This window comes from Schistocerca serialis, chromosome 4 (genome assembly GCF_023864345.2).
Source record: "Schistocerca serialis cubense isolate TAMUIC-IGC-003099 chromosome 4, iqSchSeri2.2, whole genome shotgun sequence".
Lineage (NCBI taxonomy): Eukaryota > Metazoa > Arthropoda > Insecta > Orthoptera > Acrididae > Schistocerca > Schistocerca serialis.
In genome coordinates this window covers 512,515,586-512,539,008 of record NC_064641.1, presented here as the reverse complement: position 1 = coordinate 512,539,008, position 23,423 = coordinate 512,515,586, and the positions used below count along the sequence as shown (strand labels likewise).

General features: G+C 44.5%; 1 protein-coding gene across 1 annotated transcript in view; it reads left to right on the top strand.

The window, feature by feature from the left end:
* Positions 1-22,020, top strand: part of LOC126475235 (pyrethroid hydrolase Ces2a-like) — a 61,475-nt gene extending 39,455 nt beyond the window's left edge. The window contains exons 6-9 of the mRNA XM_050102913.1: positions 6,101-6,282; positions 15,406-15,535; positions 19,339-19,471; positions 21,837-22,020. Coding sequence (XP_049958870.1) covers positions 6,101-6,282; positions 15,406-15,535; positions 19,339-19,471; positions 21,837-22,020 — 629 coding nt within the window. The remainder of the gene's footprint in view (positions 1-6,100; positions 6,283-15,405; positions 15,536-19,338; positions 19,472-21,836) is intronic.
* Positions 22,021-23,423: the final 1,403 nt, after the last annotated feature.

Here is a 23,423-nt window from a genome sequence, read left to right as displayed (position 1 = left end):
AATGAGGAGGTGTTGAATATGATTGGGGAAAAGAGAAGTTTGTGGCACAACTTGACTAGAAGAAGGTTGGTAGGACATGTCCTGAGGCATCAAGGGATCACAAATTTAGCATTGGAGGGCAGCGTGGAGGGTAAAAATCGTAGAGGGAGACCAAGAGATGAATACACTAAACAGATTCAGAAGGATGTAGGTTGCAGTAGATACTGGAAGATGAAGGAGCTTGCACAGGATAGATTAGCATGGAGAACTGCAACAAACCATTCTCAGGACTGAAGACCACAACAACAACAACATCAACCATCAGTTCAGTTGCACCGGAAAATACAGTCCATTCCATATAAATATAGCCACACCTTTATGAAGCCACTCTCAGCGTGCACAGTGCCTTGTTAATAACTTGAATCCATGGCTTCGCGGGGCCTGCCTCGAACCCACCCCACCATTAACTCTTACCAGCAGAACTCTGGACTCATCTGATCACGTCACAGTTTTCCAGTAACCTATGGTACAGCCGATATGGTCGTGCTGTTATCAAAGGCACTCGCGTCACCCGTCTGCTGCCATAGCCTATTAACGCCACATTTCGCCACACTGTTATAACAGATACTTTTGCCGACGCCCCACATTGATTTCCGCAGTTATTTCACGCAGCAATGACTACACAAACTCCGCGCTCTCGATTGATAAGTTAAGGCCGTCGGCCACTGCGCCGCCCGTGGAGACAGGTAATGTCCGAAATTTGGTATTCTCGGCACACTCTTAATACTGTGGTTCTCTGAGTATTTAATCCCTAACGATTTCTGAAACGAAATGTCGCATGAGTCTAGTTCCAACTACCATTCCGAGTTCGAAGTTTGTTAATTCACGTCGTACGGTCACAATCACGTCGGAAGTCCTTTCACATGAATCTCCTGAGTACAAATGACAGCTCCGTCAATGCACTGCCCTTTTATACCTTGTGTACGCAATACTACCGCCAGCTGTGTATATGCATATCGCTGTCTCACAACTTTTGGCACCTCATTGTTACGGAGAAGAATCTGCTGCATCCCACAGCAGAGTCACGGCTGCCGAGGACCCTGCATCAGCTGGGAGTGGAAGCTGATGACACCCTGATGCAGCGATTTTGCCACTCGCTGGAGATGTAGGCATGGCCCGCCAGTAGCCCTGCTTGGTGGTGGCGGTCACCACCAAGTGTGAGTTTCATTCACACCCCATATCACTGCCCGCTTTGTCCCCTCAAGTGGACCGCGATTTCGGATGCTGTATAGTTGTGCTCAATGTTGAACCTGGCCCGCCGGAACGGTAGACCTTCAGACCTCAGTGCGACTATGGAGTTTAGGGCAGTTTCTATCTTGGACTGGTGTTGGTAGATCTTCGGACTACCCATCAACACTGGCTGATGTTCTGCAGTTAGAACAGGACGCTGGACTCCATCAGCCATTGCTTCGGATTACTCCTCGTCTCGTACGGCACCAAGTTCAAAACCAACACTAGAACAATGTCGCACACAAGACGCCACCATACCATAACCAGAGAATCAAGTACTATCGATGTGAACGCCATCGATCCTACTGATCAAGTGGCAAAAGCCAGCTGGGGTGGTGTATTCATGTCGCCGAGGAGAAGCTCTACACTACTTTGATGTCATTCGTAAACACCGAATTGATTCTGCTCTTTCTGAGTCGTCAGCGGTCTTCAGGACTGCTACATTTCCTTAACGAGTTTGTTTCAAGGTCATTGCTGCTTATTCCAATACTCACAGGATGTTGTTGGCTCTTATCTAGAGTCTCTGATGTAATGTTACGAGGGTATCGTATTCGGTTTGGTCTGCACAGCTCTAACAATTTCCTGCTGAGATGCTCACAGTTTCTCCTAAGAGTGTCAAGGTGGCTATCTTCCGGACCTAGTAACATTGTTGAAATCTTTACGCATCCTGTCGGCGACACTTTCGCGTGATTAACGACGACTGTTTGAATCAGAAAAGATTTTACTCTCACGTTTCTTGACGAATATTGTTGAGCAACAGAAAATTCTCAGATCCACAACTGCCGTTGATATACACTCCTGGAAATGGAAAAAAGAACACATTGACACCGGTGTGTCAGACCCACCATACTTGCTCCGGACACTGCGAGAGGGCTGTAAAAGCAATGATCGCACGCACGGCACAGCGGACACACCAGGAACCGCGGTGTTGGCCGTCGAATGGCGCTAGCTGCGCAGCGTTTGTGCACCGCCGCCGTCAGTGTCAGCCAGTTTGCCGTGGCATACGGAGCTTCATCGCAGTCTTTAACACTGGTAGCATGCCGCGACAGCGTGGACGTGAACCGTATGTGCAGTTGACGGACTTTGAGCGAGGGCGTATAGTGGGCATGCGGGGGGCCGGGTGGACGTACCGCCGAATTGCCCAACACGTGGGGCGTGGGGTCTCCACAGTACATCGATGTTGTCGCCAGTGGTCGGCGGAAGGTGCACGTGCCCGTCGACCTGGGACCGGACCGCAGCGACGCACGGATGCACGCCAAGACCGTAGGATCCTACGCAGTGCCGTAGGGGACCGCACCGCCACTTCCCAGCAAATTAGGGACACTGTTGCTCCTGGGGTATCGGCGAGGACCATTCGCTACCGTCTCCATGAAGCTGGGCTACGGTCCCGCACACCGTTAGGCCGTCTTCCGCTCACGCCCCAACATCGTGCAGCCCGCCTCCAGTGGTGTCGCGACAGGCGTGAATGGAGGGACGAATGGAGACGTGTCGTCTTCAGCGATGAGAGTCGCTTCTGCCTTGGTACCAATGATGATCGTATGCGTGTTTGGCGCCGTGCAGGTGAGCGCCACAATCAGGACTGCATACGACCGAGGCACACAGGGCCAACACCCGGCATCATGGTGTGGGGAGCGATCTCCTACACTGGCCGTACACCACTGGTGATCGTCGAGGGGACACTGAATAGTGCACGGTACATCCAAACCATCCTCGAACCCATCGTTCTACCATTCCTAGACCGGCAAGGGAACTTGCTGTTCCAACAGGACAATGCACGTCCGCATGTATCCCGTGCCACCCAACGTGCTCTAGAAGGTGTAAGTCAACTACCATGGCCAGCAAGATCTCCGGGTCTGTTCCCCATTGAGCATGTTTGGGACTGGATGAAGCGTCGTCTCACGCATTCTGCACTTCCAGCACGAACGCTGGTCCAACTGAGGCGCCAGGTGGAAATGGCATGGCAAGTCGTTCCGCAGGACTACATCCAGCATCTCTACGATCGTCTCCATGGGAGAATAGCAGCCTGCATTGCTGCGAAAGGTGGATATACACTGTACTAGTGCCGACATTGTGCATGCTCTGTGGTTCTGTCAGTGTGATCATGTGATGTATCTGACCCCAGGAATGTGTCAATAAAGTTTCCCCTTCCTGGGACAATGAATTCACGGTGTTCTTATTTCAATTTCCAGGAGTGTATTTACCTCGTGATCGTTTGTCTAAGGTAGTAGGCCCACGTACCCACTTTATATCTGAGGTGACCTTAAGTCTCTAAATAACAAACAAAATCATCGATTTTTGTTTGTTTATTGTCGTTCAGTACAAAAACAAAGACATCACGCTCCACTTTTACATAGCATAGTCTGTGTGGCGACTATACTATCTAATAAAATCCAAGCATCAGAATCACTCAGCGCTCTAGGACTGTCCACCACAAGCGTCCACTCTCAGTGGAGATTGCCTCTGTTATTATGGTGGCTTGTTACATCATTCTCAAGACCACAGACAAGCCCTATGTCATAATTACGATGGACGTATCAGTTTAATATCGCTACAATTTTCCGTGACTTTGAAGACCAGTTTTCCGCACTATTCAGTGGATCCAAATAGTGTTTACGGAACCTCACAGATTGTCATTTCGGTTTTCACGCAAATCATTTTTATAATATATTGATTGAACAGGGTTGATGTAGGGACAGAAAGCCTGAAAATATAAAGAACGAAAATCATTGCGAAATAAGTCAAATTAAAATCGTGGAGAATATACAGGTTGCTGCTTATATCATCGACGCGTTTTTACTGGAACATTTGCCATTTGGATAAAATACAACACTTGTATCGACGTACATCAACTATGATATTTCTTGCATTTCAGAATGCTTATCAAAGATACTGTCTGAAAGTAAATTCAGACGTCCTCTCACATCAGTCTTTCCAAGATTAGTTGGAATCAATCCCCCACAAAGCCTGTTATGTCAGTGTGAATAAGAGGTGGTTTTCACGTTCAGTGCACATTAGTAGAGCTCGGGATGATTTCTAAAATACAGACCACGTACAAACACTTAAAGCACACGAATAAACCTAATAAATCAAATACAAGTAAACAGATCAATAGGGAAACAGGTAGACATTTCAAGAAATTTTATGTACTCACTAAAAGTGTTTGTCGTGTTTCAGCAGAACCACTTTTATTACATAAAAATTTAGGTTATGGTGACCTGAGGGCTGCCCTTCTGAAGCACCCAATTAGAAATAGAACAAGGAGTCGCTGCCGATCTCCAGTTTATGAAAAGAGCGGAGAGTTCGATAGGGTTATATCACAACACGAATTTATATTAACCGTAAAACAAATAGTCGTCTGTCCACTCGGTTATCAGCATGTACAAGTTGTCCCAAAAGTCCGTTAGCATTTGAAAATGTAGTAATTCACGGAATAATGTTGACAGAAAGGTAAAACTTGACACACAGGACTGAAACGACAGGGCTTCATTGAAACCAAAATCAGTGCAAAAACCGGACAACAGATGGCGCTGGGCCGCAACACGTCAGAGAAGCCACATGAGAGTGCGAGGTATGTCGATAGGATACACAGTAGCATCATCCATAGCCGGGCTGATAAAAAAAAACTGCTGGAAGGTACGACATCCATGCAGGATGGCGCTCCACCCCAGATTGCTACACGTGTGAAAGATCTCTTTCGCACTTCGTGTGGTGAGGATCGCGTCTCAGCCGTCACTTCCGTGATGCTTAGCCTCCCAGGTCCCCAGAGCTCAATCTGTGTGATTACTGATCGTCGGGTCAGCTGAAGTCGCGAGTCTATCGCGATCGTCGGACTTCATTTGGGATGATAAAAGAAAACATCTAACCCCAATTTCTTACCGTACCCACTGATGTATTATGCAATGCTTATAATCGCTGTTAATATTTGTTGTAGTGAAAGTAAAACTCAAAAGAGAGAAAGGGCGATTATAATGATGAGATGATCGACGAAAATCTGCGAAGCATGTATTGTAGGCCCCTCTTTCTGAGACGATAAAGCGTCGATCGTGAAATCGTAGTTGTAATTACCTAAATTAGTACTGCAAACGACGAGTGAGAACCAACAGAAAAACTAAGTTTTTCATTATTTCTTTGTTTACTTATGAGCCACTAGAGTGATTCTGTACTCAAGTAGCATGGTTTACTCGGTTTATTTCTCCGTCTCTATCGTCTTCGAACTGAAACACAATAATGCCGTCATCTGACCGGGAATACAGATTGTATTGAGTAGTAACAGTGCTGTTAACCACACAGTGTTTCTATGCTGTACTACGTCACTGAGCATAGCGTGAGACCGCGTCGCGTAAAAAAATCATCGCTATTATTTTAAAATATTCTGTAGCCCATTTTTGACATCTAATGTTGGGGAGAAATTCTCTTGTGCCTCAAAGCTTCCTTTGGTGTATGAAGTTTAGCCATTTGCTGTGAGGATATGCGAAAAATACTGTCTAGGAATTCTCGGTGGAAATTATTGGCTTCGTTAGATGTGATTCAAAGTGGCACGGAGGTTCACAATGCGTGAAATGTTCTTTTCACTTCTACATCGCATAAACAATTTATAATCCTATTAATATAGTAATTTATGAAAATATATGAAAACCCGTCCGTTAAAAGATTGAAAACAATGATCACTCTCGATCGCAACATGCTACCACGTTCAATAACGTACACATGTTACAACTTAGAGTATCGTTAAATACTATGACACTGACTGTACTAGACAATGTAACGTAGATGTCGGTTACCAGTGACAGTACTATGACGACCAAGGAAATAACGCTATTTTTGTTCGCAGGTTCTGGAATATTAGCCAGTCCAGATACAATCAGCACTCTGAACAACAGGTTCGTTGAAGCAGTGGGACCAACTCTACATTTGCCAACTGTGGAACAACAGCAGGAGGCAGCTGCCAAACTAAGGGAATTCTACTTCGGCGACGGAATCATCTCTACAGATAACCCGCAGCCCCTTGTTGATGTGAGTGCGTCGTGAAATATCCTCCTACGGCAGACATTTCTTGCTGCGTACTACAACTCTTTCGATTATTTCCCTCACATTATCAACGTCAAAGCACTTTTAATACTGTTGAGCTAAGAAGAAAAGCAACTAAGAAACCCCGTACTCGCCCAAGAGCAATTGAATGTCAGCCCTCGTCTCAAGCTATAACGATTAACTTTCTCTAGTTGCCATAAACAGCTTCGTGTGAATGTCGCCATTATTTCTTAAGCAAACTCGATCTATTCACTCCCCAGCCATCTCTTAATTCCCTCTCCGATGACGTCATGAGACGTTGACCTGTTCAGCTTCTCATCTTTTAATTTTTTGTAAATGCAGTACAGTAAATTAGCGCAACCTGTCTTGCTATATATTTAAAAAAACTAGATGAGATTTCGTAAACTGTGATTAGAATAACTTTTTGAGTGACAGATTGCGGGGGGGGGGGGGGGGGGGCAGTGTCGGCAGCGTTTAGTCAGCCACGCTACACAAGGCTCTCCAAAGTGCCCACGAAACAGGCAACACTGCGATCACGTGGAATTTGAGAAATAACTAAACTGCTTGACAGTAGCTAAGGAACAAATGCCAGTTCCTAGAGAGCAACCAAAAATAGCTACAGAACACCCAGCGAATGATAATATAAGGAATTATAAGAGGGCGGGACGTGCTAATTGCAGCGAAACCTGTGCACGAACGCTTGGGATGCATTCGGCAATTCAAGCAATACGGTATTTGACGAAGGTTGTTGTGGAACCGATTAGTTCGATATCCTGTGTGATACGGCAACATGTCTGTAAAACGTCATTTGAGTGCTTACAATCGTGGACAAGCAGTTGGACGGCTAGAAACTGATCAAAGGGACACTACTCTCGCCACAGTAAAGAGTGTGTTCAAAAGTGGCATCTCGCAATTGCAGAAGGCCGATGAAGGTGGAAATGCTCCGGTGGTCGTAGAGGAACCATTACACCGCAAGAGGATCGATATGTAGCCCAATAGCGAAAAGGAACAGATATCTCACTCTTTTGAAATCGAAATTTGTGGTAAGTTCCTATGGGATCAAACTGCTGAGATCATCGGTCCCTAGGCTGACACACTACTTAATCTAACTTAAACTAACTTACGCTAAGTACAACACACACACACCAATGCCCGAGGGAGGACTCGAACCTCCGACGGGGGAATGGGGGGGGGGGGGGGGGGAGCCGCGCGAACCGTGGCAAGGCGCCGAGACCGCGCGGCTGTCCGGCGCGGCTATCTCACTCTTGGACAGATCGCTAGCAACGGCTACCGGTACACGTGTGTCTGTCGGAACCATTTTACGGCGATTAAATGAGGCTGGTTTGTGTGGTGCCACCGCCAGACACCACACTTGCTAGGTGGTAGCATTTAAATCGGCCGCGGTCCGTTAGTATACGTCGGACCCGCGTGTCGCCACTGTCAGTGATTGCAGACCGAGCGGCGCCACACGGCAGGTCTAGTCTAGAGAGACTCCCTAGCACTCGCCCCAGTTGTACAGCCGACTTTGCTAGCGATGGTTCACTGTCTACATACGCTCTCATTTGCAGAGACGACAGTTTAGCATAGCCTTCAGTTACGTCATTTGCTACGACCTAGCAAGGCGCCATATTCAGTTACTATAATTACCATATCTGAACAGATAATATTGTGAATCATGTACCGTCAAGAGCGACGTTCATCATTAATGGATTAAAGTTAAGTATCAAACTAATTACGTCCGCTTTCTAAATTCTCATTCCTTGTCATGTTCCAGACCTCACGTCAGTTTAGTTCTTCCCTCCTCACGCTAGCCTGCTTGAGCTAAAACGCGTGCATTTCGGCCTCCACTCGTAACACGGTATTGGCTCTTCTGCCAACACAAAAGTTTGTATGCTCGGAAGCCTGTTAAATGAATCCTACTTCAACGTGCCCTCATCGAGAAAGATTCCGTTGATTTAGGGAGCATGTTGGTTGAGGTCAGCAACAGTGTTCCAGAGTGATGTTCTCCGACGAATCCCGCTTCACTTAGGAAGTGATTCTAGCCATCAGTTAGTGTGGAGAGAGAGGGAACTCGTTACACACCACCGAATGTTCATGAACGTCATAGGTATGGCCGAGGCGCTATGGTGTGAGCAAGGGTTATGCACAATGGCCGAACACCGCTGCATATCTTCGCGCGAGGTACCATTACAGAACAGCGGTATTGCAGGGAGATTATTCTAAATCATAGCTGTCTGTTTGGAGGGTGGTTCGTCCCTATGTTCTGTTCATGGACGACAATGCCCACCCACACAAGACCGCTGAGGTGTCGGGCACACTGGAAAGTATAAAATGGAAGTATAAAATGGCCTACGTACTCCCCGAACCTAGACTTTGTTGAGCTTTCCTGGGATGCTCTTGGTAGATGTGTTCCTCAAAAAACGCCCTCTTTCCAAACCGTCCAAGAACTGACGGAGGAAAGAACTCCTTTACAGTTTGGTAGCCTGCATGAATAACAGATGCAAACTGTACGTTAGTGACTGATAAGTGCATATTTCTTACTGAAAGTCTGATATGTTGGGAGCTTGGCCTGTGCCAAAAATGGACGTTATTTATGTCTGTTATCCTACTTTTCCACGAGGTGAAATATGTACCATTTTTGTTATAAGTATAACGCTCCTCCTCTATTACGTACGTACCGTCTTCCACGTCGTCCGTCATTGCCTGTGATCTTCCTGGTCCAACAATGTCTCTTCTCCACCTGGCGGCTGGCCGCTACCTTTCGACTCAATGAAACGTCGAAGTTATTTTAATCGAGGTGTAGAACAGACTAGCTTTCTACGATTAGATTCTTAGGTTACTGGGAGCAAACCACTTAGTTTCAACAACTCATAAAAGCATCGCAGCTGTCATCTTCACTGTTACAGTAGGCATCGTTTATTCTAGGAAACGTACCTGTCCTTCACAGGGACTTTCCTGAAATTCGCCTGCGGCTGTGTATGGAAATCCCAGGCAACCTAAACCTTGACTCACCGACAGAAATTTGAACCAGGGTCCACCTGAATACGATTTCAGTGTCTTAATCACAGTGTTCTTCCATCAGTTGTGAACAGTGTAACCTCCCAAAAGAAAAATTCCGAAACCTCCCTACAGTAAAAATATAATTATTTATATCATTCACATTCAGTGTAACCTCGCAACACATAAATTCCGTAACCTACCAATAATACAATGTGACTAACCTCCTAATAAAAAATCTGACTCATATACAACCTTTCAATAATTGACTGACTGTGAATCTGAACTGGTAAATTTGGACGTCAGCAGTGCTGCGTCATGGCCCTGAAAGATCATACTGAATAAATTGAAAATTCGTACCTCAATTAAGTTGCCGGATAACACATATGTATCTGCTCCCATAAGAAATTTTTCTGGCACAGCCCAGTGAAATGCTGGCCGATAGATTTGTCATGTATAAAAGGAAACAACTGATTTTTCTTTACAATAATCGGGATGAGCATGGATTGAAGAAATTAGTAAATTCTTTAAATTAAGATGAATGATCGCCAAAGTTAATTTTTATAAAAAAAGATTATTATTAAGAGATTTTATTTAAGCATTTACATGGGACTTGATATAATAATACTGCATATGCGTGAGGCTGCTTTTACCTTATATTATATAGCTCAGGCTCCGCCATCGCTCCCCACGACCGGCCCAGCCAACTCCACCCACGACAGCTCGCTACTACTTACTCCTACTGACAGACACTGCTCTTACTGCATACATCACTGCTCTCTGGTCTGAGATTCTCTTATAGCTTACATATCGCAGACAGCGCGGGAGCAATCCATCGAAATTACATCTGCTCGAGTGCGCTAGCAACAAAGTTCCTTAGTCATGGACCTCTTACAACAGTATAGCTTTAAGCTCGATTTAAATTAGGATTGTTTTCCTTATTTGTATGATAATACTGGTTTCTCTTTAAAATTAGGATCACCTGCAAAAAAATAAATATTAAAGAAGTCTATGAAGGTAGTGGACAAAAGCAATTTACCGGGCTTTGTTCCCACATAAGCCGCGTTGTGTCCTAAAAGGTCGAAAACAATGAGTTCTGCTTAAACTCTCAGATTCAAAATGTGGCAGTGTCCATTTCGATACTCAACTTCGAACCCATCCAAAGGTACGTGGATGATTATCGTCTTTAATTACGTGTCTGAGAAGTGAAGAATAGTCCACGTGTCTTCATAACATCCAGCATATCATTACTGTTCATAGAAATCTCAATTTACCAGCTCCTTTAATTGCGTATGCTACAAAGAGATGTAATTTCAGTTTTCTTCCTACTGATAACTCTTTACCGTATATTTACTCATTTTTAGCCCCGTGTTCATAACCAATTGTAGGAAATGTTAATGATACAATCCGTTGAATCTTCTCGCAACGTAGAATGAATAAGTCTACCAGCTGCATTGTTACAGCCTTTTACATGAACCATTCGAGTAAATATCGTGCGCCCTAAACATAAAACATCCGTCCGGGGTGTTATTTAGCTCATATTAATTGAAATATTAGCATACTGGTTTCCGTCACCACTTTTTACCAGTACTTTCATCTCTTCACTCCACTGATGATAGCCACAACGCTAAACTTTACTTCACCCTTTCGCGTTACAACTGACTGTTCATATTCACCGACTCAGAAGGGTGCTGTAATCTTTTGTCGATGCTACATTTTAATATGGTCTTTTACTATAAAATTGGCCTTACTCACTTCTTCCTTGTGCAGCGGCTTTGCGCAACTCAAGCTTTCCGTCAACGCTTGAATGTCCTATCTTACAATTAACAATCGCAGCACCACAATTACCTTACCAGTTAAGCTCATATTCCGCAACGAAAGAGCTCCACATTCGTGCATGGAAACTGACATTTTGGCAAAAATCATAAGAAATTGTGAACGAATACACGTTTAAGAGATGTTACATTTCATACTAAGGTGTGCAAGTAATATTTTAATTTCCTTTTATATGTTTATGTTTTTAGGCGTGTACTCCAAGCATAGAGTAAATTATTTACATAACATTAAATGAACATAGGCCTTTATAACTATACTCATATAATCAACACTATTATCAATAACTACTTAAAGTTAAAAGTGCACAAGCTGTGGCTGTTTTTACTAAAGATTGTTCACTCCTTCTACGTTATTCAAGCTTCTTTTTTCTATGATTACGGGTCACAACCTGATTATGTATGCATAAAAAATTTTAACAGGCTGGAGTCCACTTCTGATATCATCATACAAATAATGTGCTCCAAAACACAATCTGCAGACTTCGACGATTACACCTTTTAATGTAAAAAAATATTTATTCAATTTGCAAACGTGTCAGTCACAGCAAAAGAAAGAGAAAAAATGTTTTATGTGGGGGGCTTTTTTAATACCTCATACGTTAACTTTTCTGCTTCATTCTAACAACGCTACGAATTTCTGAAGATATATTTCCCTCTCGTGGATTGATGGGTTACATTGGCAATTACAGTTTGGTATTGACTTCTAGGAAAATATTTGATGGTAAAGTGATTTGTCTTAAGCCAGCTGAGGCGCAGAGAAAACACAGCCCAGGTAAACAATGTGGGATAGTTTTATTGAAAAGTACATGAACGTAAATACTCCTCCTTTGGACAAAGTTAATTACTACCATAGTTTATGAAGTTAGCACTGACTCCACATAAGTTCGAACTTCAGGTGAATGCTGTACCGATGAAGCAGCCAAAATTAAATATGCGCTCATAAGTAGATTAAAATGACGAAGTTAATATCGATGGCCGATAGCAAGTTCCTCATCCTCTCCAGTGCAGAGGCCAAGTCCTGTTGATGATGGTGAAAGACACTGGCAGCTCCTTCAGCTGGTCGTGGATGGTGAGTGGCACAATGGCGTCCATAGCAAAGATTCCAAACGAGACTCAGATTGAAGAGCTGTGACTGCAGCTGTGCCTAGTCCAGAGCTCGACGGTGGACTGGGTGGAGCGACGTTGTGTCACCCTAAAGAGCCAGACCACGTAGAGATACTAGAGGAAATATTTGCGATCACGTGATCTGTGGAAGGAAATGGGTCCCCAAGGCCACTGACCAGCTGCACTTGCGTTGCCACCTGCTGGCCTTGTCAGCGTGCGTGACTATTTCCATCGGCTACTGATGTAGCCCTTTCTGGGTTATGCCACTCGCATATTACAGTTGTGTTGCAAGTACGCCAGTTGAGCGGCCCATACATCTCATCATAAAGTTCTGAGGGTGGTGCCCAACTCTAAAGAATGCACCCTCCCACGGAACTAGTGAGCCAGGAGGCTGTGAATGACGTCCATAGAAGCTGGGAAACACAATCCTAAGGAGATGGAGGCGGTGCCACGTTGGGGTTTTCCTGGGTGCTGTACCAGGTTGGCACTGGGAGGAAGGAAATTCCGAGTCTGGAGCAAAAATCATGAACATTCTGTGAAAAGCAATCGTAGTATTTGCCTTGTTTGGAGGTTGATCTGGTCGGACACTTGTGGGTCTTGATGCAATGTCACTTCTCTAATGGCCATAACCAAGAACAGGGTGACTACAGCTGCTAGCTATTTGCAGTGTTGGGAATAGAGGTGTCCTAGACGTCCAGCTGCCGTGTCCCTAGGCTGGGATCCTGATCCAACCGCGAGGCTGGTGTCGGCGGACCTCGAGTGGCTGGCAAGACTGGCAGCAGCCGGAGAGCAAGCCATCTGGGGCGAGCCCATAAGGAGACCAAATATAGACATAGGGGATGTATATGGCTGAAACAGAGCGGGACCGCTTGGAGAGGAAAACTGTGGATCCCAGGGGCGAAAGTGCATGTGGCAGCAGATGAAAATTTAACCTGTTGGGCCTGGAGGGCCTAAATGAATTTGGAAGCACAGGAAACGGAAAATGATGGTACTGGAAAGGTAGAGATGTGTGTCACAGCACTTGGGACGTAAAATCCTTGTGCCTGGAGGGCAGAAGAGCTTAACTGGAGAGTACAGGTGGATGCAGAAGAACTTGAAATTTAAGGGTATTTGAGCAGAAGCCATAAATGGTTGTGGGAACCCTTGGCATGGAACAGAGGGTATAGTTCGCTGAAGAAGCACCGAAAAAATAGGAAAAAGAGTGCAGTGATCGTATCTGAAAAGGAAAGTCAAGAATCGTTTGCTTAGTTGATAAAGAAAACTGGATCAGACATGTCGTTTGTGGATAAGGAATGCGATGGACTAGGTAGGAGGGAATTGGCACTTCTATGGAGGTTTGCTGGTAAGAGATGTTGGAAGTGCTTTGTGTGAGGGCTGATGTGGACAAAGACTCAGTTGCTGTAAAAAGAGGGAACTGCTAAAATGGAGTCCAGTGGTGGTTGACACTGGAGAAGCGTTAGAGAGACCAGTTGGGCTCATTCAGAGACGTGTTGCGCCATGCCAGAAGCAGGAAGCGGTGGCGGACGTATCCAGGAATAACTGACCATGATGAAGCGTCTGGGAGACGCTAGGTACCTCTGGTGCCATTAGATGTCGGCCAGCTGTTTCATAAGAAGTCTCTGCACCTGCTGTATGTTGGAAAGATAGGACTTGAGGATGATCAATTGGGAACTCGACTGTTTGATGCAGAAATTCAATATCATAATCTCCGTGACCTATGAGTCACGAGCAGACAGACACTGTCTACCTGGGACGAGAACGCATGTGATAGTTGAAGTTCACAGAAAAATATCTCACCGCCAGTAACTATGGAATGAAACCAGGCGCTGGAGCCGATGGAGGTGCAGGGTCTCGAAAAATCCGCTTCACCGACTGATATGGGATGGAGGTGTCACTGGAGCCGATGGAGGTGCTGGGGCCCGAAAAATCCTCTTCGCCGATATGAGACGAAACGAGGACGTAGCAATGAAGCCAATGGAGGTTCAGGGCCCTTAGACACCCTCGTCGTGAACTGATACGTCTTGCGTTGGTTGAGGTGCAACGAGAACACAGCCCAGGCAAAAAAGTAGAACAGTTTTATTGAAAAGTGCATATACCAAAATACTCTTCCATTGGAGGAAAGTTAACCACTACTATCGTTTGTGAAAGTTCGTGGTTAGCACTGAATTTATACGAGTCTAAACTTACGGTGAAGGCCGTAACGACGAAACACTTAGTGTTTAATATTCAATCATAAGTAGACCAAAACAGCACAGTGAAGGCTGACGGCAAATATCAAGTTCTTGGTCATTTCCAAAGCAGAGGCCAAGTTCTGTTGGTGGTTGTGACAGATTCTGGTGGCTCCCTCAATTGGCCTTGGACATCATACAACGCCCTCAGTGGCATTGTAGCGAGAAGGAAGCGACTCTGCCTTACTTCTCTGGTTTCTGTATCACTAACCCGGTGTCTTGCTGCTTCGGTAGTCCGTCCCTCGTCGCCAGGTTCAATGCAGGTGTCCTCGGGCAGCAAGCGGAACGGCGTTGTACATAGCGAAGATTCTGAATGACGTTCTCATTGAAGAACTGCGGGTGAAACAGTGTCTGGCCCAGAGTTTGACGGAAGAAGCGATGTTGCAAGTAGATATGGAACTATTTGCAGTCACGTGGCCCGCAGAAGCATACAGGTCCAAGGGGCCAGCGACTTCTAGCAGAGTTCATGTTGTCGCCTGCTGTCCTAATGAGCAAGCGTGACTGAAGTTCTGTCATCTGCTGACGTAGCCCATTCTAGCTTTGATTACTTCCATACCACAATCGTAAAAGGGGTTGCAGATCTGCGTGACGAGCGGCCCGTACGCTACAAGAAGTTTTGTGAAGTAGTAAGTATCGTAATAGACTGATTACACCTACATTTCAATGATAGTGAAAGAAAAACCTCCCAGGATAGGTTTTCGGTGTGATGAGAATTAATATACAGAAAATTCTACTTTTACCGCAATGTTACAATTAATATAGGAATTTGCTCAGTAATCTTAGTTAATGGAGGCATAATCGGATAGTAACATCCTATTATTCCATATGCTCAAACTTCCCTTACGATACATGAACAGCGTGCTGCATTTGACACTGTAAAAACACACCATAGTTCATTTACTATGTTACACATTTTAATAACATATTTTATTTTCATTAAACAGTTCAATAACGACATGGGTATGTTTGCGACAACAGACGCTCTCGTAAGGAAAGTGACTGAAATCACAGACCTCCCGGTTTTCTACTACGAGTTTGACTACCACGTAGACAGCGTCAACTCTTCAGAATGGGGTAAGTAAAAAGAAAAATACAATACACCGTTAAAAAATGATTAGTAACAAAATCAGAAACTTTCATCAGACTCTGTCATGAATATTACCGTAGCTGCTTCTTCATTCTCCCATTGCTCAAATTTTGAATAAGAATTGTAGAGTACAGTGGCTGAAGACTTCTCATATAAGGATACTATGTTACTGTTGTTCAGTTGATTATCTGTGTCAGCGGGTGACAGCAAAAATGACAACACCAATAAACACAAAAATATTTTCTCCTGCTAGTGGAATAGTACTCTGTCTGCTGCTTTTGATCACGTTTTGCAGATGTTAGGTGACTGAGAAAGTCTCCAAAGGCTCTTTCTAAAGACAACGAAAAACGTACGTAGTTCATTAGTAAAATTGATGTCGTAATTCGTCAGCTGTAAACGCATAAATATTCAAATGATTTGCATGTGCCGGAAAATTCACTTCAATGTCCTCTATAGCTCAGTGGAAACGACATCTCGGTATATTTACTCTTTATTGATATATTTTGAGTGGTCTGTGCCTGTACATAACATCAATGTAAACGCATTAGAAATAAACAAGTTTTAGTGTTCGTTGCTACTGACTGAGTAGATATATTAGGTTTCTGGAAGAGATAGAGACCATGCGCCTACCCCGAGAGCTTACCGTCTACCGTCAGTCGTCTGGTGCCTTCCGTCACCAACCTGCACTGTTGTAAGAAAAAGGAATCTCAAGGAGAACAGAACTGAAGGGTCCAGGAAAAAGAGCTAAGTCCATTATTTAATCTTTTCACTTTTCAGCAGTACATGAAAGTGTGGAATAGATCCAGTATTTACTAATACACTCCTGGAAATTGAAATAAGAACACCGTGAATTCATTGTCCCAGGAAGGGGAAACGTTATTGACACATTCCTGGGGTCAGATTCATCACATGATCACACTGACAGAACCACAGGCACATAGACACAGGCAACAGAGCATGCACAATGTCGGCACTAGTACAGTGTATATCCACCTTTCGCAGCAATGCAGGCTGCTATTCTCCCATGGAGACGATCGTAGAGATGCTGGATGTAGTCCTGTGGAACGGCTTGCCATGCCATTTCCACCTGGCGCCTCAGTTGGACCAGCGTTCGTGCTGGACGTGCAGACCGCGTGAGACGACGCTTCATCCAGTCCCAAACATGCTCAATGGGGGACAGATCCGGAGATCTTGCTGGCCAGGGTAGTTGACTTACATCTTCTAGAGCACGTTGGGTGGCACGGGATACATGCGGACGTGCATTGTCCTGTTGGAACAGCAAGTTCCCTTGTCGGTCTAGGAATGGTAGAACGATGGGTTCGATGACGGTTTGGATGTACCGTGCACTATTCAGTGTCCCCTCGACGATCACCAGTGGTGTACGGCCAGTGTAGGAGATCGCTCCCCACACCATGATGCCGGGTGTTGGCCCTGTGTGCCTCGGTCGTATGCAGTCCTGATTGTGGCGCTCACCTGCACGGCGCCAAACACGCATACGACCATCATTGGCACCAAGGCAGAAGCGACTCTCATCGCTGAAGACGACACGTCTCCATTCGTCCCTCCATTCACGCCTGTCGCGACACCACTGGAGGCGGGCTGCACGATGTTGGGGCGTGAGCGGAAGACGGCCTAACGGTGTGCGGGACCGTAGCCCAGCTTCATGGAGACGGTTGCGAATGGTCCTCGCCGATACCCCAGGAGCAACAGTGTCCCTAATTTGCCGGGAAGTGGCGGTGCGGTCCCCTACGGCACTGCGTAGGATCCTACGGTCTTGGCGTGCATCCGTGCGTCGCTGCGGTCCGGTCCCAGGTCGACGGGCACGTGCACCTTCCGCCGACCACTGGCGACAACATCGATGTACTGTGGAGACCCCACGCCCCACGTGTTGAGCAATTCGGCGGTACGTCCACCCGGCCTCCCGCATGCCCACTATACGCCCTCGCTCAAAGTCCGTCAACTGCACATACGGTTCACGTCCACGCTGTCGCGGCATGCTACCAGTGTTAAAGACTGCGATGGAGCTCCGTATGCCACAGCAAACTGGCCGACACTGACGGCGGCGGTGCACAAATGCTGCGCAGCTAGCGCCATTCGACGGCCAACACCGCGGTTCCTGGTGTGTCCGCTGTGCCGTGCGTGTGATCATTGCTTGTACAGCCCTCTCGCAGTGTCCGGAGCAAGTATGGTGGGTCTGACACACCGGTGTCAATGTGTTCTTTTTTCCATTTCCAGGAGTGTATAATAAGTGTGGAAAAATGTTAATTCATACTGCAAATATGCTTTGAAAAGAAGTTGTACAGGGGAAGAACGAGCTCAGTCCATATGAAACGAAGGGAAAAAGTCTTAGTCCATTAAGTGCTGGTCTTTAAAATAAGTAATGATTTAGGCTGTCAGTCCTGACAAATAGCTATTATTGTCATACTGCGCGTTGTTGGCACTATAAGCTTTTGTGTGCAGGTCTTTATATAAGGGGCGATCAAAAAGTTTGTGTCTGAGGACGTTGCTGCAACTTATATACAAAGAAGCGCGACTCCGATACTGGTATAAAAGCACTACGTACAGGCAAGGGATTAGTGTGGCTTTCGTGTCTTTCCGACGTGCGTGCGATAAATGTGGAAACGTGAAGTTATTAGCCAATTCGTTCAAACGGGACCAGCATATTTTTTTATTCTTATCTTGGCTGCCGAAGGACGAAAACTGGCAGACAGACACCCATAGGAGACTGAAGAATATTTATGGGGCAGCATGTCTGTCGAAAACCAGCTTCGTGAAATGGTGTGCCAAGTATTGTGCTGGTAGCGATTTGACACAAGACGCTGGCCAATCTGGAGTTAGGCTAACTCAAATGGGAGACGCTCCAGCACCCGCATTTAGTGTTAATCTCTCCCCATGCAATTATCTCGCCTTCGGTCCCTTAAAACAGACCTTAAAGTTTCGAAGATTCCTGTCGGACGAGGACGTGCAACAGGCAGTTCAAGGAGAGGGGACTTTACCAGAGGGGCATATTCAAGCCGGCGCCTCGGTGGGATGATTACCTCTACGCTTACGGCGATTTTGTCTGACTGGCATACCGATTCTGGACTGTACGGCCTCCGAAAGGATACTTTTGACTGTAAATTATATATTACACTTACGTTTCTGCATTTTTGTGACACTATTGAATACAGAAAGTGAGCCATTGAATAATGCCTTTAGTGAAAGCACGGAAGGAGGTCAGCAACTAACGAAGAAAAGAGCACGGCCCTTATCTTACGTAATAAAAAGATTAAATTAATTTCTCATGAGGTGGAAGAAAACTGCCATTGTAGGTTGCAGTGTTTGGACAGCGTGCCTTAAGATAGAAAACAAAGTATTGAACTCAATGGAATCTATTTTGCAGAATGCTTGTTTATGTGATCTCATTTCCCTACTTCCAATAAGCGTAGAAGGCCTAGAAAAGATGAATGGGAAGCTAGATTTAGCAATACAACCATTTGGTCCATACTGCCACCTCTCAAACCATGGAATGCTCTTTTTAAAAACCCGTATAGATGCAGAATTGGTGTTGATTCCGCACTGATACCTTGTTTTCGAATCCGTGTGGGCCTAGGAACAGCTTTAAACCTGCAGCCTGATAAAAAGACGATGTTAATCACTGCTAAACTTTTTACTATTTATATCCACCTCAGTTTGAACAAATATATTTTACAAGCATCACTGGTATCCGAAGCCAATGAGCGTATTTTAAACATGTATTTCTAGTACTCACTTTATATCTGGAAGGAATATAATTCTTATGCTGTTGCAGGTGCCCCGCACTCCAGTGATTTGCCTTTCCTTTTCGTAAGGAAGGATACGGTGTACAACTTGGATCCCAACTCTGACGAAGACAAAGTGCGCAGAAATTTACTACGCTACTATACTAACTTCGTCAAGTATGGGTAAGTAACTTTTATTTGTGAAATGGTCACATATTTGTCAGGCATCGTCGTCGATACACAAAACACACTCACATGTCAGAAAAAAAAAAAAAAACGTTGCACCACAAAGGACTTACGCGAAAGGAAGGGAAGTTGGTAGCTGTGATGTACACGTACGGACGAACAAGTGATTACAATTCCAGAAAAATTGGGTAATTTTTTCAGGAGAAAGAGCTTCACAAATTGAGCATAACGCATTGGTCCGTCTCTGGCCCTTATGGAAGCAGTTATTTGACCTTGTATAGATTGATAGAATTGTTTAATGACCTCTTGCGGGGTATCATGCCAAATTCTAATCAAATGGCGCGTTAGAGCTTCAAAATCTCAAGCTTGTTGGAGGGCCCTGTCCATAATTCTCCAAATGTTCGCAATTTGGGAGAGATTCAGCGAACTTGTTGGCCAAGGCAGGTTTTGGCAAGCACGAAGACAAACAGTAATAACTCTAGTCGCTTGCGGGCGGATATCATTGTGTTGAAATGTAGGCCCATGATGACTTACCACGAAAGGCGGTAAAGCGGAGGGGGTGGTGGAATGTCGTAGACGTACCGCTCTGTTGTTAGGGTGTTCTCGTTGTTGGGCCGTATGGGGGGCGACAGACAGGTTGGTATCCACCGCTGTCTGGGGCGTCTCCAGACAGATCTTCACTGGTCATCGGGGCACAATTCGAAGAGAGATCATCACTGAAGTCAGCCTTGCTCCAATGAGATTCCAGGCCGAAGGCGTGTCTGGAGATGCCCCAGACATTGGAGGGATACCAACCTGACTGTCGTTCTCCATATGTCCCAAAAACCAGAAGTGGTGGTCTGGAATGTCACTTCTTTTCGTTGCGGGACTCCTATGGTTGTCATCCGCAGCACCCCTACAGCACAGCAGTACGTCGACGATATTCTACGCCCCGTTTTGTTGCCCTTCATGGCAAGTGATTCTCGGTTTACGTTTCAGCCGCATACGGCGAGAGTTTCTACAGCTTGTCTTCATGCTTTCCAAACCCTGCCTTGGCCTGCAAGGTTGCCAGATCTCTCACCAAATCGACAGCGTTTGGAGCATTATGAAAAGGGCCCTCCAACCAGCTATAGATTTTGTGGTTAAACGCGCCTATTGGACGGAGTTTGGCACGATATCCCTTAGGACCACATCCAACAGTTCTATCAATCAATGCCAAGCCGAATAACTGCTTGCATAAGGGGCAGAGGCGGACCAACTCGTTATTGACCTGCTCCATTTGTGAAAGTGTTTCTCTTGTATAAATCATCGACTATGTTTGAATCTGTAATCATTTGTTTGCCTGTCATACAAGCTTAACCACGAAGGAGGCACAATAATCCTTACATATATTCTTGTTCGGCACACAACACAGAACTGTTTGACGAAGCGTAGATTTTGCTATTTATGTTTGATCAGTCAAAACGAAGAATTAAGAAGGATGGTATGCTTCTGTCACAAAGGAAACAACCAAAAAATACAAGAAATAACGTCTCATTTTATCAATGATTTATGTTTTAGAACTTAATAATTGCGTGCAGTCTCCCTCAGAAATCTCTAAAGGATTAATCTCTCCTATGGATTTACTTGTAGAACATTATATGATGAGCACAGATTGTATTCATGCATTAAAGCAGTTACTCAAAATATACTCTTCAGGTTCGTCTTCGGGGTGGTAATGAATACTAGAAATAAAGAACGAAGTTCTGAAACCACTCTAGAATTTGTTTTGAAGTTGTTTAGTCTTTTCACATAAACATCTGTGGTATCATACTGAGAAAGCAGATTTTCTCTCGAAATGATCTGCCAGTGAAGAGGTTTCTTTCAAATACGAAAATTAATAATACATATCGTCAGTAAATATTACGGATCAAACTCTCAAAATCCGGCAGCCACAGCCTGCGTCCAGCAGTAAACTATGAAATATCTACTTTACGCTGGAATACACGAATAAAATTCTTCCTGTATGATACAGTTGTACAATAGTCGTTCTTTCATTTTCGCCTAACCACGAGACTGCAATTGGCGATGAAAATCAGTTAAATAATGTATCAGTGGTAGAGGATGTTGGCGAAAAAACTCAAGGCGGATATATTTGGATGTATACACAGTGATGGAGGAGATAGGGACGTCAACTGCACGTATATTCATCAGCTGCTAGCATTTAAAAGGCGAAAAATAAATATTTCTATATCCGAACGTGTGTGTTTATTAGTTTCTAAATTTAACTGCTACCGAAGCCACGAGGCTTGATCTTAAATCACAGATTATGGCTATCGATTTCCAGTCCATCTGCCTGCTTTATCAACGGTACTGATCTCAAAAAATTCATGTTTTCTTACAGAAATCCTACTCCAGAAGCTGATCCCGTGGTCTGGGAACCCTACAACAACTCCACTCGCAGCTATATGCTCATGCAGGCCACCTTCACAATTTCGCATGACAAGGATGCGGAACGCATGGACTTCTGGGAAGAAAATGTGCCGCTGCTACCTTACGCGAATATCTACTCCAAACGCAACGTGTAACACAGGACCAACATATTCTATGTATGAAACTGGAACAATTACAACTTGTAAATAAATAAATAGATAAAAAGCGGTGTAGCATTGTTGACTGAAACTCCCCAAAGAATACTTCAGCTGTCTGATTGAAAAGAATTTTCACTTTTCCTCTTTGTGGAGAGTGAGTAATGCGCCATGAGTGTACCTCTTCAGTGCGAATGAGTGTGAAGAGTGTTCGAGGAATGAAATGTTTTGTTTCGTTGAAAGACAATGAAAGCAGAATGTGAAGCTCAGTTCACACACAGCCGACCCACGACTTCCTCCTCCAGACTAGCAGCAAGGGATTGGATGAGTTTAATGTTACCATCCAACGGACGAGTGACTATCAAAAATGTCAGATGTCCTTTCGTCACATCCATAATTGAACAAAAAGCAAGCGTTGACGTTTAGAACGTGAATCAATCTGCCTGTGTAATACTGCCATGTGAATTGGAGCTGTCCTGGGGGAGGGGTATAACTACTATTGTAATTTAGTATGGTTTTACCTAAATAACCAAAAACCCTGTCTCTATGTTGCCACGTATAACTCTCTTACTACATTTAGTTTAGTTTTCAAATAGAGTACACTATGCGAGGATAGTCCTGTTAATACGCGTAGAAAAAGCTAATAAATAGTGTTACCCTTTTACAGGATTTGACCACGTGTCGTGTCTGATGGATAAGTAGCCTATTCAATTCCTTTCCTAAGATCTTACCCAGTGGTAAGATAGAAACGCAGTATAAATAGTATTATATTGGAGCTAGGACATCTTAGTTCCAAGTAATTTAGTAGCTTAAAATATGTACTAACGGTCGTAAGCCTATCCAAGCAATGGAACAGCAGAAGTATTAATTTTGCCTACTTTCTTGCTATTGTTTGAGTTGCTTCTTCAAATAAATATTACTCCACGTAAACAATGGACTACACCCTTATATATTACCGTTTTCTAAAAAGAGAAAAAGCCCAGTAGATAACTTCAAGGAAGCTAAAAATTTCGGCAAGTGGGGGACCTTTAGAAACAACACTTACCAGAATCAACAAACTTAAATACTAAAATACTTAGATACTAAAGCACACACTTTTTATACTGAACATTTCACTTCAAGAAAACCTCTTTCTTACTGGAATTTACTTTCAAAACCTATTACTCTTTGAACTAACTCTGTATATCCATTTAGTAGTTTCTAGTAACTTTGCTTCACTCTGATTGAATTTTATGTAAGCATACTTTTACTATAACACTTTGCTGTAGTTAAGAAAACTTTCTCATTAGTTACACAAAAACAATTTAAATGGAGCCTCTTTATGTTAACTTGGCGCTTCATAAGTCTGTGAAACACGATACTCGGATTAATCAAACACCAGGAAGGAACCCTACATAGGTGTT